The sequence below is a fragment of the Neltuma alba genome, unplaced genomic scaffold (assembly GCF_004799145.2).
Source record: "Neltuma alba isolate B1F8T4 unplaced genomic scaffold, ASM479914v2 tig00011345_pilon, whole genome shotgun sequence".
Taxonomy (NCBI): domain Eukaryota; kingdom Viridiplantae; phylum Streptophyta; class Magnoliopsida; order Fabales; family Fabaceae; genus Neltuma; species Neltuma alba.
The window spans coordinates 101,801-115,239 of record NW_021636046.1 but is presented as its reverse complement, the minus strand read 5'-3'; the positions used below and the strand labels follow the sequence as shown (position 1 = coordinate 115,239).

Genomic DNA, 13,439 nt, shown 5'->3' with positions numbered 1-13,439 from the left:
TACTATATAACCAATGTTCAACTCCGTTATTACGGCCGTTATTATGATCAGATCACATCACATGCAGGCAATGAAAGAACTAGAGTGTATGCCAAGTATACCTGAAATCTCACAAAGTCCACTTTAGATTCACTGCCACCAACAACCTTCTATCTTCTAAGAGATGAAGCTGCCAAGATGCAAGACTCATCTATCAAAACCTAATATCTAGAAGTCTAAATGCCTTATAAAAATAAAACATTGATCTTATTAAAATAACCAAATTACCCCTTTGCCTTTTACCTTTCATCATATGCTACTGTACCAACGGCCTCCATCAACATTTGCCAACGATAAACCTCAACATGTGAAAAGTTTAAGAATTTATAGAAATTTATTATAAAATTTTATTTTCATAAAAAATATTACCCATACATAATTTATTCTTTTTTCTAAATATTTATATCTTTTAATTAGAGACAATCTTATATGATATATTGTCTCGCACTAGCTTATCCTAAGAAGTTTGAAAACAACACTTTCGGCCAAAAAAGTTTTTAAAAAAGCCCCAAGAAGGGGTCATAACTGTCCTGTAAAAAAGACATTTCTTTTTTTTTTTTTTTGGGAAACAGGAAGATGTTTCATTTTTCATTTCATTTTTGCTGCTCTAATCCCTGATTTTTGGTCCACTGACATTGGAGAAGTTCGAAGAGTGAAGATGAGATGCAAAACTGCATCTGTATGTGTTTCTCTGATTCTCTCCACTTGATACGATGCCGTTTCAAAACCCACCTCAATGCCCTCGCGTCGTATGCCCTTTGAATGTACAACCAACCCAATGTGCCTGATACCTCTCCCCGATTTGTGAGATGCAAAGATTATTCAGAAGGCCTGAAGATTACTTACAACCCAACCTCGTCCTTTATTAAACCTTTTTCATCCTTCTCACTACTGTAAGTGCTCTCGGAATCCATAGCAATTTTTATAGCATGCGAATCAATCCCTGGAAAGTTTGTTCTGTTTTTGTTTTCTTGTTGCTCTCAGGTAAATCTCCATAGTTTTGAAGGATTTGCTTCTCTTAACTTCAACTTTCAGAAAGATATGCCTCTTGACATTAATTTGCATCAACACAGAATTAAAATTTTATTGGAGGACACCTCCTCTTTCTTTCATCTTTTTGTCCCTGAGTTTTGCGTGTAATTCTTGCAATCTCAACAAACACTATAGGTGAGATTGCAAGTTTAATTTGATACAAATCTAATAGAAAAGGGGGTACTCGGGGAAAAGATCACGCTACAAATTTAGTTACTACTTGAGAGTTATTCAAGGTATAAAATTCCCAAGGCATTCTTAGAGATCTAGAAAATGCACATATAATTTGAACTATCTAATGTAGATATGAAGGATTTAAATCCTCTTAGAATGAAAAAAAAAAAAATTTGGATAGTCCATCGTTGATTTTGACAAGCCAAATCAGATAGAAAACTTGCACATTTCAATTTGTGTTACACAACTACTTTTGGCCTGCCTATTTATTAATAAAGGGGAGAGAGCATATTGTTTGAATTAGAGTGAGTATAAGGAGCAAAATTGCAGCAATAAAAGATGCTATTCTCCAAGGGGTGCTCAAGTACTCATGCTTAAAGACTGCCTTGTACTTGTGGTAGGGATTCTCGTAGAACTTGTTCAATTCTTCACATAGAGATTGATAATCACTGTTGCAAGTCATGAACACAGTATTTTTGTCAAGGCTGTTGACTAGGGAAGCCACTTCATCATTGCTGCCCAACAAGTTGTCCATGATTCCTTTCTCAACTAGCAGCTCAATATCTTTTCCAGTGTCAATAAGATAGTTCAAGAGGGTCACATAATCAGTCACATAGCTCTCAAGAGCAAGGTGACACTGCTCAAATGCAACCATATTTCTAATCACCATCTCAGTCCAATCACTGATCTGAAAATATGGTATCTTCAACACTCCCTTTGAGTATTTCAAATGAGTAATGCTTTTCTGTTGTTCATTGACCTGAAATTTGATCCCTGCCTCTCGTAGTTGTCTTGCACCATACACAGGCTTCACTTTGCCAAATTCTCTTCTTGGTAATTGATTTGGTAGGTAAAACATCCTTAGCATAGCATTCAGGTGATGGATCACTCTTGTGACTGTAGATGATTCAAATTGAGTAGTAGTCGTCTGTTCAAGGTAGTGTTGTTGAAAATACTTAAAAGTAAACTTGCAACGGAGTTCCTTTTTTGTAACAATATGGTGTAGGAACACTCTCCTAAAAAAATTGAAGGCTATCTCAGTGAATGAAAACCTATCATTGAAGCCAGTGGGAAAAGTTAGGTCAAATAGGCCTTTAAGGACGAAAAATGGCAATTGATTCTCGAGTAAAATCAAGTCTAGGTTTATGTCACACGTTGGCCATAATTTAAAACGCCAAGGGTTTTGTTCTAACAGCCCTAGATATGAGAGAAAGTACTCAATGATGAAGCAACCATCGGTTAGAATCATGCTTACAAAATCATTGCTCTTCATCGGTATGGTTTCTGAATAACAACGTCTAGTTTCATCTTCCCAGTCTCTTACAGCTTGAACATAATCCTCCAACAATTTCTCTTTACTCCTCTTTAGAAAGTTGTTAAGGCACCACAGTTTGACCTCCTCCATGGATTCCAGTCTCTTGTCTCCATGATGAAACGGACCAATTGATATCAAGGTAGGGGTGTAGGCTTCTTCATTCACTTGCCGAATTTTTGGTGGCACTTTGTAGATGCAACATCCTGATGATAAGGGAAGCTCCAAAGAATCTATAGCTTGTAATTTGGCTTTTAAGGAGCATAACAAATCTGTTTTTTCTTCATTTTGGTTGTCCAATATCTCCATTTTCTTACAATCTTTTGATGGACCTGCAAAAAATTTAAAAATGCAAATTGATTATATTCTCTTCAGCCGTAATGAAATTTAGCTAACAAATTATGTTCCAATTGGTAAGTGCTCATCATCTGCCTCAGAAGAGCTCGAGTATAAGTCTTGTTATTCATTTAAGTATCTTATTGGCGGATTGTTTGTGCAAGCCTCTAGCAAGATAGCCTTTTATTAAATTCAATCCCTTTGCGATGTTTAAAACCCACGTACCACCAAACAGAAGTTATACAACCTTTCTTTTGAAACAGCCCATTATATCAAACATGTTTGTAAAGGCAATTTTTTATCCTTATCTTCATTCTCATTCCTTCAAAATCCATCTACATGCCAAATGTGGCCTGCAGATCTTATTGGTGTGACTTTTACCCTAAGTAAGTTTCTTTTACAGCCCAACTCATCACCAAAGCTTTCAATTTTCAACGAAAATAAACATTTTTTATGCTTAAGATTTTCTAATGACCTTCATCTTCCTTGAATTGACTCCCTGAGATTAGGCGACACTAAATAGCAGAGTATATATTCCTCTAAAGGAACCAGAATGCCATTAGCTATACTTTGCTTATCCATCATTTGCTCTGCATTTTTCGTTCTTTCTAGGAAGTTTGAGCATATGACAGGAAAATCTATCCTTTTTGGTGTCTGAATCGTATCTTTAAAGCCTCAGAGTTACATAGAGAACAATTAAAAAGAAAGATTGCTGCAGATATTACAGTAAGAGATATACGAGAGAGGAGAAACTTGACCTGATATGTTGAATGATGTAGCCGTGAAACTGAAGAAAATATCAGATATCGCCGATCGGAAACCCAAGAGACCTCAATTCCACTTGTAAACTCGTCAAGTGCCTTCTACTTTAGACATTCTCTCTGCAGTGCAATGGTCAATTCAACTCAATCAACCTCAAGCTAAGTCTCTGGATATATATATATATATATATATAGCAATATCATATAATAGTAATATATCCATTTTTTAAAAAAAAATTTGGTTGTAAGGCACATGGTGCACTGTATTTATTTTCATTGGATTAGGTTTATTTATTTGAAGTAGAACAAATTCCAATCCAAACGAGTGAGCTAACAGTAAAGTGGTCATGCCAATTCAACTGCTTCCTTAAAGCTCAAATTTTCTAATATTTATTTATTTTAAAATTCTGCATATGATTATCAATAAAATATTTTAATCACGTATTCCAACTTTTTTTGGCACCAAACTGTAAAAATAAGGAGAAAAATCAAAAGGCAACAACTGACATATCACATGTCTCCTGTTAAAGTTTGGATGATACCAATAATTTTTATTAATTTATTTATATATTTGACCTAAAAGACTGTACCAATGTTTGTTTTGAACTTTCGAGAATGTCTGGTCCGTATAAAAAAGAACGAGCAGGAGCCAAATTGATGGATATAAAAGAAGTCGGCAACAATTTTTTGGGTGAAGAAGTCGGCAACAATTTTGTCACTAGCCTAAATATTTCCTTATTTGAAAATACATATCAATACAGTCCGACAAAACAAACTTATGGGAGCGAAATGAATTAAAAAAAGGAGAAAGATACCTAATACCTAAAATAAGATTATTTGCAAAGTTGCAAAAAGCAAATGGATCTATGAATTGGTTACTATAATTAATATGCAAGGCTTTATAGTTTCAACTAGTTTTTAGTCAGATTTTTATAATTTTTTTCTTTTTTATCATATCCTTATAATTTTAAATATTTTTAATCAGGTCTTTATAAATTTTTTCTTTTTATCAGTTCCTTATTCTTTTACTTTATTTTTAATTAAGTCTTTGTAGTTTTTATTCTTTATTATATAAATAATAAATTATTATAATAATCTTATGTTGATATTCTTTTAAATTTTTAGTTAAACATATATATTATTTATTTTTCAATTCTAATTTTTATAATTATAAAATTATAATTATAATAAAAAATTTTCTAAAATTAGAATATAATTATAATATTTTATAGTTAAATATAATTGATTATTCTGATTAAATATTAATTACTAAATGATTATATTAATTATTTTATCCAATTATATAATTATTAATTTAAAAATGAAATTAATGTTAAAGAATAAAGTTAATAAATAATTTTTTTAAAACCATAAAGGACATAATTAAAAAATAAGTGAAACTATAAAGACATGATAAAAAGAAAAAAATGGAAGGATTTAATTAAAAACATGAGAAAGTAAAAGAATCTAACAAAAAGAAAAATTTTTATAAGGACCTAATTAAAAATAAGATGAAACTATAGGGACCCAAAGATTAATTATTCCTTTAATTAAACAATGATAAATTTGGTTATCTTTTTTTTTTTTTTTGGGTGCCATTGGCTGTCTTTTCAATTATATTTAGCTAATTTTAAATATATTTTTTATTTTTTGTCATAACTCCGCTACTTATTATATTTATAGATAATTTAAAATCACAACCTCATATTTACAACAACTTTAAAAGAACTATTTAGTGTCATTTAAGTCTTAAGATCCTCACACATGATTCGGTTGGGGAGAATTTGACCCAAAAAAAAAAAAAAGCTTAAAATTACCAAATTATTGATAAAAAATTCTTATAAAATTTTTTTTGTTATTTGAAAGTTTATTGTTATTAAAATTTATTAAAATATTGTTATGAAATCTGATTTAAAATTTAATAATTTTGAATTTCTTTTTATAGATTCTCTCTCTGATTATCTTTTTTTTTTTTTTTTTTGAGATACAAGAGAGCCGGTTCGAACCCGCCCGCATACACTCAACACACACCATACCACTGGGCCTAAATGGATAAAATGAAGTATGATTTATAAGCTAACACATGGCGAATCCTTTGTTTATTTTTATTTGGTCAATGTGAAAACTGAAAAGTTAAAACGCGGGGGATGCACATTTCCACCCAATGCCACATCATGTCGTGTTCGCATTCGGTGCTCTTCATGCTCACCACTCAAAACATGGCAGCAGATAACCATTTCTTTCTTTTTTTTTTTCTTTTTTTTTTTTAATTTTTCATTTTTTTCGCTACAACTTTTTTTTGTCTTATCACATGCAACAGTCTCCTAAAATTTTTCAATCTGATTTTGTTCATCTTTAGTTTCTCACTTTATTGGACATTACTAAAAGGGTATCCAAATTAAATAAAATGGTATTGATGTGCGAAAAAATTTAGGATAAAACTGTATTTAGTATTGTTATATTTTTTTTTATTTGTATTCAATATCCTAATGTTATATGTGATGCATCCAATATTCTAATTTTATTTATAATATATTTAGTATCTCTGGATCATAAATAATATTGTGGTCTTGGATGTAACTGGAAAATAATTTCAGAGGTACTGGATAAGCAAAAAAAAAAAAAAGCTAAATGTACCATAAATAATATTCTTCCGATCCTAAGTATAAAATTTTTTGTAGTATAATTTAAATGTACTGTAAATAATACTCTTCCGGTTCTTAATATAGGACTCAATTCTTGAGTTGGTTTTGGTTCTAAATATAAGACCTCTTTCTCATATTTATCAATTTTCTCTAAATTACCCCTATGGATACTCCCTCAATCATAATCAAGTAAAAGAGAAAGATGGGGTATTAAGAAAGATGATTATGGTGTTTTAGGAAAAATATTTTACTTTTTTTATAATTAACTAACTTACCTAACTTTCTTAATCTAATCAAATTAGTTAAATAGGTTTTATATTAATGACAGGAGGAGTAGTATGTTATTTTATTATATAACCAATATCCAACTGTTATTATGATCAGATCATGAGCGAGTAGGGAAAGAACTAGAGTGTATGGCAAGTATGCCTGAAATCTCACAAAGTCCACTTCAGTTTCACCGCCACTGACAACCTACTATCTTTTGATAGATGAAGCTGCCAAGATGTGACTCGTCTGTCAAAACCTAATTGCTGGAAGTGTAAATGGATTCATTAACAATATATATACATATGCACTGTAAAATAAAACATTGATCTTAGTAAAATGACCAAATTACCTCTCTGCCCTTTGCCTTTCACCATTTTGCTACGGTACCAACGGCCTCCATCAACATTCGCCAACAATAAATCTCGACATGTGAAAAATTTAAGAATTTATAGAAATTTATTATAAAATTTCACTTTTTTTAAAAAATGTTACCCATACATAATTTAATTTCTTTTTCTAGGCACAATTATCTTTTAATTAGAAACAATCTTATTTGAGGTATTATCAGGTATTTATGGAGTTTAAAAAAAAAATTTGGCTAAAAAAAGTTTGAAAAAAAGCCTAAGAAAGTGTCATAACTGCCCTGTAAAGAAGATTTTTTTTTTGGTTTACGGTAAACAAGAAGATGTTTCATTTTTCACCTTTTGTTTTTGCTGCTCTAATCCCTGATTTTTGGTCCATTGACATTGGGGAAGCTCGAAGAGCGAAGATGAGGGGCAGGACTGCCTCTGTATCTGTGTTTCTCTGATTCTCTCCACTCGATAGTATGTCTTTTCATGACCCAACTCAGTGCCCTAGCGTCGTATGACCCTTGAATGTATAACCAACCCAATGTGCCAGATACCTCTCTCCGATTTGTGAGATTCAAAGATTGTTCCGAAGGCCTGAAGATTATTTACAATCCAATCTCGTCCTTTATTAAACCTTCTTCATCCTTCTCACTATGGTAAGTGCTCTCGGATTTCGTAGCCATTTTTATAGCATGCGAATCAATCTGTGGAAAGTTTGCTCTGTTTTTCTTATCTTGTGGCTCTCAGGTAAATCTCTAGAGTTTTGAAGGTTTTCCTCCTCTTAACTTCGAATCTTTCAGAAAAGATATGCCTCTTGACATTAATTTGCATCAACACAGAATTAAAATTTATTGGAGGACATATCTCCTCTTTCTTTCTTCTTTTTGTCCCTGAGTTTTGCATGTAATTCTTGCAATCTCAACAAACACTATAGCTGAGATTGCAAGTTTAATTTGACACAAATCTAATAGAAAAGGGAGCACTAGTGGAAAAGATCACGCTACAAAATTAGTTACTACTTGAGAATTATTCAAGGTATAAAATTCCCAAGGCATTCTTAGAGATCTAGAAAATGCACGTATAATTTGAACTATCTAATTTAGATATGAATGGTTTAAATCCTCTTAGAATGGAAAATATAACAAAATTTGGATAGTCCATGGTTGATTTTGACAAGCCAAACCAGATAGGAAACTTGCACAATCGCACATTTCCATTTGTGTTGTACAACTACTTTTGGCCTACCTCTTATTAATAAAGGGGAGAGAGCATATTGTTTGAATTAGAGTGAGTATGAGGAGCATAATTGCAGCAATAAATGATGCTATTCTCCAAGGGGTGCTCAAGTACTCATGCTTAAATATTGCCTTATACTTGTGGTAAGGATTCTCGTAGAACTTGTTCAATTCTTCACATAGAGATTGATAATCACTGTTGCAAGTCATGAACACAGTATTTTTGTCAAGGCTGTTGACTAGGGAAGCCACTTCATCATTGCTGCCCAACAAGTTGTCCATGATTCCTTTCTCAACAAGGAGCTCAATATCTTTTCCTGTGTCAATAAGATAGTTCAAGAGGGTCACATAATCTGTCACATAGCTCTCAAGAGCAAGGTGACACTGCTCAAATGCAACCATATTTCTAACCACCATCTCAGTCCAATCACTGATCTGAAAATATGGTATCTTCAACACTCCCTTGGAGTATTTCAAATCAGTAATGCTTTTCTGTTGTTCATTGACCTGAAATTTGATCCCTGCCTCTCGTAGTTGTCTTGCACCATACACAGGCTTCACTTTGCCAAATTCTCTTCTTGGTAATTGATTCGGTAGGTAAAACATCCTTAACATAGCATTCAGGTGATGGATCACTTTTGTGACTGTAGATGATTCAAATTGAGTAGTAGTCGTCTGTTCAAGGTAGTGTTGTTGAAAATACTTAAAAGTAAACTTGCCACGGAGTTCTTTTTTGGTAACAATATGGTGTAGAAACACTCTCCTAAAAAAATTGAAGGCTATCTCAGTGAATGAAAACCTATCATTGAAGCCAGTAGGAAAAGTTAGGTCGAATAGTCCTTTAAGAATGAAAAATGGCAACTGATTCTCAAGTAAGATCAAGTCTAGGTTTATATCACACGTTGGCCATAATTTAAAACGCCAAGGGTTTTGTTCTAACAGACCTAGACATGAGAGAAAGTACTCAATGATGAAGCAACCATCTGTTAGAATCATGCTTACAAAATCATCACTCTTCATCGGTATGGTTTCTGAATAACAACGTCGAGCTTCATCTTCCCAGTCTCTTAGAGTTTGAACATAATCCTCCAACAATTTCTCTTTACTCCTCTTTAGAAAGTTGTTGAGGCACCATATTTTGACTTCTTCCATGGATTCCAGTCTCTTGTCTCCGCGATGAAATGGACCAATTGATATCAAGGTAGGGGTGTAGGCTTCTTCATTCACTTTCCGAATTTTTGGTGGCACTTTGTAGATGCAACATCCTGATGCTAAGGGAAGCTCCAAAGAATCTATAGCTTCTAATTTGGCTTTCAAGGAGCTTAACAAGTCTTGCTTTTGTTCATTTTTGTTGTCCATTATCTCCCTTTTCTGACACGCTTTTGATGGACCTGCAACACATTCAAAAATGCCAAGTGATGATACGAATTTAACCCTATGGTATTCTCTTTAGCCATAATAAAATTTAGCTAAGAAATCTTGTTTCAATTGGTTAGTGCTTGTCTTATACCTCATGAAAGCTTGAGTATCAAGTCCTGTTATTAATGTAAGTATCTTCTTGGTATATAGGTTGTAGGTACAAGCGTCTAGCTCTATGGTCTTTTATTAAATTAAATTCCTTTTCTATGTTCAAAACCTACGTACCAAACAGAAGTTATACAACCATTCCAACCGAATTACCTATCACACCAAACATGTCTTAAAAGCCAATTTCTATTCTTATTTTCATTCTCATTCCTTCAAAATCCACTTCCGGTACCAAATGAGGCCTTAAGATCGTATTGGTGTGAGATTCACCCTAAGTTTCAGTAAGTTTCTTTTACAACTCAACTCATCACCAAAACTTTCAAATTTCTAAAAAATAAAATAGATTTTTCTGCGTAAAGATTTCCTAATGACCTTAATGTTCCTTGAATTTTGTTTTTTGGCCAACTAATCTTGAATTTTATTTTGCCAACTAATCTTCCTTGAAGTAGCTCCCTGATATTAGGCTATATTAGCAGAGTATATATTCCTCTAAAGGGACCAGCATACCTTTAGCTATACTTTGTTTATCGATCATTTGCTCTACATTTTTAATTCTCTCTTGGAAAATCTATCCTTCTTGGCGTCTAAATCTGATCTTTAAGCCTCAGAATTATTAGAACAACAGAATAGAAACATATTCAAAACTGGTAATTCTTAGTTTTGTTGCAGATATTACAGAAAGAGATATCCAAGGGAGGGAGAGAAACTTGACCTGATATGTTGAACGAAGTAGCCATGAAACTGAAGAAAATATCAGATTTCGCGGATCCGAAACACCAGAAACCTTACTTTCACTTCTAAACTCTTCAGGTGTTTTTTAGGTCTTCTGCGGTGGTCAATTATATTCAATCCACCTCAGGCTAAGTCTCTGGTTGTTGTTGTTGTTTTTTTTTTTGGGGGGGAGGGGTGTATGTATGTGTATATATATTGTAATACTATAATCCAATAGTTATCCATCTTTTTTATTTTTTGTAAAATTTTTTTTGGATGCATAGCACATGGTGCATTATACTTTATTTATTTTCATTGGATTAGGTTTATTTATTTAAAGCAGAGCGCATTCCAATCCAAATGAGTGAGCTGACAAAGTATAACGAAGTGGTCATCGCAACTCAACTGCTTCCTCAAAGCTCACTTTTTGGCACCGAGCTCTAAAATTACGAAGATAACTCAAAAGACAACAGCTGACATATCACATGGCTCCCGTTGAAGTTTGGATTGTACTAATAATTCATATTTATTTATTTGTTTGACCTGAAACAGTGGACCAATGTTTATTTTGAACTTTCTAGAATGTCTGGTCCCTCTGAGGGCCCCCGCCCGGGGGGGGCGCATGAATGGGAGCCAAATTGATGGGTATATAAGAAGTCAGCAGCAACTTTGGCCCTACCCTGAATATTCCCTTATTTAAAAATATATATCGATACATTCTGACAAAAACTAATGGGAATGAAATAAAGGAAAAAAAACGTAGAACGATACCTAATACCTAAAATAACATTATTTGCAATGTTGTGAAAATCAAGAGGATCTATGAATTGGTTAATATGCCAGTTCACGGTTTATTAATTAATCAATGATAAATTCCGTTGTCTTGTTTAATTACCAATTTTTTTTTTATATTAATAACTCATACATTATATTTTGTAATGTACTAAGAAAATATATTGTCAATACCTATTATTATAGTTGTCAATCTTTACACTTTAAATTGTCAACGACTGTTTTTTCAGTTGTTACTATAAATTAAAAAAAAAAAGACAATTTGATAATTAAGCAAATAAAATTTATTGTAATAAGATCCCTTGGGACTTGAAAAGAATTTGATGATTTTAAGGGATTTTTTTTGTATTTGATTCTTTTGGGTGGGACCTTATTACAATTTTCCTTTTTTTTTTTTGCCACTAGTTGTCTTTTCAATTACATTTAACTAATTTTAATTATATTTTTTATCGACACAATTGTTTTTTTTCATAACTCAGGATTTATTATGTTTATAGATAATTTAAAATCACAACTTCATATTTACAGTGTCATTTAAGTTTTAAAATCCTGACATATGATTCGGTTGGGGAGAATTTAAAAAAAAAAGCCCAAAATTACTAATTATAGATAAATAGTTCTAATTAAAATATGTTGTTATTTATAAGTTCAGTGTTATCAAAACCTATTAAAATATTGTTACTAAACTTAACTTAAAATTTCATAATTTGAAGTTTTGTTTTGTGGGATTCTCTGGTTTGGTTATCTGCATCTTGTAAAGTCGATAAAATGGAATATAATTTATTAAAAAAAAGAATAAAATGGAATATAATTTATAAGCTAACACATGGGGAATCTTTATTTGATCAATTTTTTTTTAATTATTTGAAAGTAGGACGAATCTCAATGTGAAAACTGAAAAATGAAAACGCGTGGGAAGCACATTTCCAACCAACGGTATGCTATGTCCTCCTTCTAGAATAATGTACCGTACTACCATGTCAAATTTTCAATTGATTATGATAATAAAGAACCACGAGAAAATGGATTCCCAATCCTCTTCCTACGAGCCGTTTTGTGAAAATTATTAATTTAACTAAAAGTAATAAAAATAGGTGAAATTAATTATTATGCCCTTACTCATAAGTTGATAAATGAGAGAAAAATAATCATGATGGAAAAATAAAAAGAGAGAGAAATAATTAGAAAAATGATTGAATAAAAATCAAGGTTTAAAGAATTAGACCGGTCAAGACAACAGGTTAAGAGTTAATGGGTTAGAATCAAACAGGTTATAATTAAAAAAAATAATTTAAACAAAATATACAAAACTAATTATATTCAACTATAAAAATATTATGATAAAAATAATATTTAAAAATTACCATATTAAACAGTAAAAATAATGCATACTCCTCTGGTTTTATTTATAAGGTACTTCCAGCATGTTTCATACAGACTAAGAAAAACTTTAAACTTTATTAACTCTCATTTAAAATTTAATGACTTTTCAACTTTATCCCTATTTAATATACATTATACCTCATATAAACAAAGTCAATGCAATAATAAATGAAGGGTAAAATTGTACATTCATACAAAAAATTTCTCTCACTATCCTATAAATAGGACTAAAAAATACCTTCTTTCTCTATCCTATAAATAGGACCAAAGGAGTATTGCAAAAGAACTAATGAACTCATAGCGGCATGTGTCGTAATAATATTTTATTTACTTATTTATTTTTTTTGGATAAAGGATTAGAGGAGGAGAGATCACACTTTCAAGATAATAAAAAAAAAAAAAAACCTAAAATGATGCAAGGCATGGGCTCATAGCTACAGATTAGCCGTCATTTGCTTGAGCGTTGAGCCTTCCTCTTTTCTTATTCCATGAGTTTATCTTTCCCAATTCACATTAGCAAATCTTTTTATCTTTGAGTTTCATGCCCAGAACTCATTTTATTCTCACCAGCATATTGATATGCATTTGCACGATCCGCCTGCCTTATCTTCTTCGATCTAACCTATTGTATAGCCACCCTCACCTCTATCCTTATCTTCTCTTCTCTAGAGAAGTGGACTTGGTCTCTTCATCTAGCTTCCGAGGCATTTTTCCTGTTTGAACCAGTATGGAATTTCTTCATCAACTTTTACTCGGAGTACTTGATTCACGGCTTTTTGGCTGCGTAGATCCTCATCGGAGTGCCCATTTTCTCCTTCTCTAACTTCCTTCTCTTCCTCCTCTCCTTTCTTCTTTTCTTTCCTGGTGACTCC

The 13,439-nt window shown here is 32.2% G+C and overlaps 2 protein-coding genes across 2 annotated transcripts; both read right to left on the bottom strand.

The window, feature by feature from the left end:
- Nucleotides 1–1,440: 1,440 nt before the first annotated feature.
- Nucleotides 1,441–3,952, bottom strand: LOC114712327 (UPF0481 protein At3g47200-like). Its single transcript, XM_028896844.1, has one exon. The coding sequence runs from the start codon at nt 2,864–2,866 to the stop codon at nt 1,508–1,510; it is 1,359 nt and encodes a 452-aa protein (XP_028752677.1). The 5' UTR covers nt 2,867–3,952; the 3' UTR covers nt 1,441–1,507.
- Nucleotides 3,953–7,784: 3,832 nt separating this feature from the next.
- LOC114712330 (UPF0481 protein At3g47200-like) lies at nt 7,785–10,456 on the bottom strand. The gene is made up of 2 exons (XM_028896849.1): nt 10,394–10,456; nt 7,785–9,545 (listed from the first exon to the last, which is right to left on the bottom strand). The coding sequence occupies exons 1-2, from the start codon at nt 10,416–10,418 to the stop codon at nt 8,161–8,163; spliced, it is 1,410 nt and encodes a 469-aa protein (XP_028752682.1). The 5' UTR covers nt 10,419–10,456; the 3' UTR covers nt 7,785–8,160.
- Between the last annotated feature and the right edge of the window lie 2,983 nt (nt 10,457–13,439).

Bases quoted from the DNA above. Each gene is read 5' to 3' on its own strand.
- LOC114712330 (XM_028896849.1), bottom strand. From the start codon at position 10,418: ATGGCTACTTCGTTCAACATATCAG. The intron at 9,546-10,393 runs GTCAAGTTTCTC...AATGTGTTGCAG, and splicing joins TACTTCGTTCAACATATCAG to GTCCATCAAAAGCGTGTCAG.
- LOC114712327 (XM_028896844.1), bottom strand. From the start codon at position 2,866: ATGGAGATATTGGACAACCAAAATGAAGAAAAAACAGATTTGTTATGC.